The sequence below is a fragment of the Euleptes europaea genome, chromosome 3 (assembly GCF_029931775.1).
Source record: "Euleptes europaea isolate rEulEur1 chromosome 3, rEulEur1.hap1, whole genome shotgun sequence".
Classification (NCBI taxonomy): domain Eukaryota; kingdom Metazoa; phylum Chordata; class Lepidosauria; order Squamata; family Sphaerodactylidae; genus Euleptes; species Euleptes europaea.
This window is the reverse complement of record NC_079314.1, coordinates 78805716-78808831: the sequence shown is the minus strand read 5'-3', so window position 1 is coordinate 78808831 and position 3116 is coordinate 78805716. Positions and strand designations below refer to the sequence as shown.

At 44.7% G+C, this 3116-nt stretch overlaps 1 protein-coding gene across 2 annotated transcripts; it reads right to left on the bottom strand.

The window, feature by feature from the left end:
* Positions 1-1300: 1300 nt before the first annotated feature.
* LOC130474425 (protein SET) lies at positions 1301-2655 on the bottom strand. Of its 2 annotated transcripts, XM_056846032.1 has the most exons (2): positions 1866-2655; positions 1301-1809 (listed from the first exon to the last, which is right to left on the bottom strand). In XM_056846032.1, the coding sequence occupies exons 1-2, from the start codon at positions 2617-2619 to the stop codon at positions 1802-1804; spliced, it is 762 nt and encodes a 253-aa protein (XP_056702010.1). In that variant the 5' UTR covers positions 2620-2655; the 3' UTR covers positions 1301-1801. The 2 variants fall into 2 exon arrangements, with proteins under 2 accessions (XP_056702010.1, XP_056702009.1); XM_056846031.1 differs by having other exon boundaries at positions 1301-2655.
* Between the last annotated feature and the right edge of the window lie 461 nt (positions 2656-3116).

The window sequence follows — 3116 nt, the reverse complement described above, 5'->3', positions numbered from 1 at the left end:
TAGAAATCGTCGAATCGAGGGAAATTCGGCTGTTTTTCATGTCGGATGGAACTGAATCAACATTATCTGCAAAAATGCCCCCCAGGAGCTTTGCAAAAAATTCTCATTGTTTATCACTGGTGAGAAATAACTCATTAGCATTTCCTCCTCTTCACACCTAGCCTGAGATCTGGGTCACAGCAATTAATCTGACAACTTTTTTTCTTACCAATGATAAGCAATGGGAATTTTCTTTGCAAAGCTCCTGGGGGGCCTTTTTGCAGGTAGAGGCCCCAAATGTTCAGGGTAGCTTGAAGAGGGTTCCTTCCAAGAACCCTCAAGTTTGGTGAAGATTGGGTAAGGGGTCCAAGGTTATGGGGTCTGGAAGGGGTCACCCCCTTTCTCCATAGGAATTCATTCAAAACTGTTTATATTGGTTTTAATGGAGGAAGAGGGGTGACCCCTTCCAGACCCCATCACTTTGGACCCCCTGACCCAATCTTCACCAAACTTGGGGGTTCTTGCAAGGAGAGTCCCTTCAAGCTACCTGCAAAAATGCTCCCCCCCCCGGGAGCTGCGGAAAGCCGTAAAATTGGTTTAATGGGTTTAAATGGCCGAATCTTTTGTGAATTCAGAATTTAAAGCCGAATTCCCACCTTTACCAGTTTAGGGGCATTTGGCATTCGGGTTTTCCCCAGGGGGAAGGGAGGCTAATTAAACCTGAACCTGAATTTGCCCGATTTTTTAACAGCCCTAATCCCACCTACTGCAGCTGAAGCTGCAGCTTCTTAGCCATAACCCCTTAAAGCTCACTTGAGCACCACATTGCCTTAAATGAAACTTAAAAAAATATTTTCAAAGGATGTGCTGAAAAATTAATGAAAGAGGTCATTTTTCTGCACATAAAAGCATTAGAAAATCCATAGAAGATAGTCTTTTCAATATGTCAGAATAGAAATATTGTTGTAACAAAGCAACTTGTACACTTTTTAACGTTTAAAACTGAGCATCTTTCTTTTCCAGTGAAACAAAAAAAAATTGAAAAAACAAAACAAAGAACAAAATTACAATAGAGAATGTCAATTCCAAATAAGATCCTACAGGTTCTGCTGATTCTCCATCAAGTGGCAGGGCTCAAAAGTCATCATTAGGAGAGAATTTTTATTTTAAAAGTGTCATCTTTAAACTGTAAGGATGTTTGTTCAAACATCACAATTAAACATGCCAAAGGAGAAGCCATGTTTTGTCAAAATGCCCACTTAACCCACCCAACATCTGAAACCCACCCTCTCTTACCCTGTCTATAACCCCTTTTTTTAGCTTTTTCGTTTTTTTTTTTAAACAAGAGAGTAGACAGATACATGTTGGTAAATGCTAACTGTCCATATTCACATAGAGACACAATGTAATCTCCGAGCCCAATATACAGAGAAAGAAGGAAAAAGCTAGATTCTATGCACTACTACACAGGGGCCTAGCACTCTTCAGCTTCCAGCAGAGTGGAGGGAGCAGAAGGTTCTCTTTCTTCCCCACAGAACACGGCGTGTTGATTTCATTTAACAGTTTGTTTCAAAACAGAGGGATAAAAAAATTGAAATGAGTAGATTCTTTTCCACTGTATTCTGCTCAAGATATTTTCTCCAAAAATTTGTGAACCATGGTGAAGAGAGGGAAAAAAAGACCTCAAGAGAACAAGGCGACTGAGCACAAAAGGAGGGGGGAAATAGACGGTAACTTGCTCCCAGGGACTGGAGGGGGGAAAAAAAGAGAGGAGGGGGATAGAGGGTGGTTGGAATCTATCAGTGTTCAGTCATCTTCTCCTTCATCCTCCTCTCCTTCTTCACCTTCCTCATCATCTTCATCTTCTTCACCCTCATCTTCATCACCTTCCTCATCAATGTCCTCCAGTCCTTCCTCCTCTTCATCATCATCATCGTCCTCCTCTCCTTCACCTTCTTCATCATCCATATCAGGAACCAAATAGTACTGCAATGGATTTGGCCAGATGTCATCTTTAATGACCTCGCCTAGCTCATCAGCTCCTGCATCAGAATGGTCAGTGAACCAGGTGAAGAAGCTCTCTGGTTCTTCATGCTGCCTCTTTCTGCTGGCCTTGTTCTGTGTCTGGCTTGAACGCTTTGTCAGATCCTTCCCAGATTTCCACTTGATTTCACTGGATTTTGATGACGGGTCCCCACTCTCATTCAGGTGAAACTCTTTGGAGAGCATCTTATTTTCAAAATATGGATTTTCATCAAAATAAAAATCTATTCTGTAACCTGATTTGATGTCTTCAAACTCCGTCACCTCAACTCTGGTCAAATAATGCAGTGCTTCTTCATCTTCTTCCCCCAACAGTGCAGATACTTGTGGGTGGTTGACAAATGTTGTTACCCAAAAATTTGGGATTTTGGCGATCAATTCTGACCTCTTCTGGAAGAATGGTTGGCGGAGTTTGTTGTATTTCTGTTCTACTTTCAAAATTTCCTCACTGGCTTGTTCATTCAGTCTGTCTATTTCATTCTGTACTTCATCAATATGTTCAATTGCTTCCTGTTGCTCTTTGTCTGAGATCTCGTCGGCCCCGTCGTGGTTGGAGTTGAGCTCCTTCTTGCTGACTTTGGCCGCCGGCGCCGACATGTTGGAGGGGAGGAAGGGAGGAGAAGGAGAGGGGGGAGGGAGCGCGCGCGAGCGAGGCTGTGCGGGGCTGGGGGCCGAGCCGAAGCCTTGCCTCCGAGCGGGCTTCCTTGAGCCGCTCGTCGTCGCCTTCGTCGTCGTCCTCCTCCGCGAGGCCCTTCCTCCCTTCGCTCTCCGCGCCCGGGCTCTCCAGCAGTGGGGTGGCGGCGGCGGCGACGCCTGGGCTCCCCTCACGCTACCTCCACACAGCCAAAGCCTCCGCCTCCTCCTGCTGCTTCTGGCGAGGAATAGAAATATTCTGACTTGTTCTGAGACTGAACATTGAATACAAAATTGGGGGCAAACAGCAGGAGAGGGTTGTGATATCAGAGGCATTTATGTTCAACTCTTGCAGAGTTTATTCTTTCCCTCTTCAAAGTAATGAAACAGTGTTCTAACAGTGTTCTAATTGCAAATGCACATTAAGGAGGGGGGACCCCTTTCGGGGCCCATATCTCAGC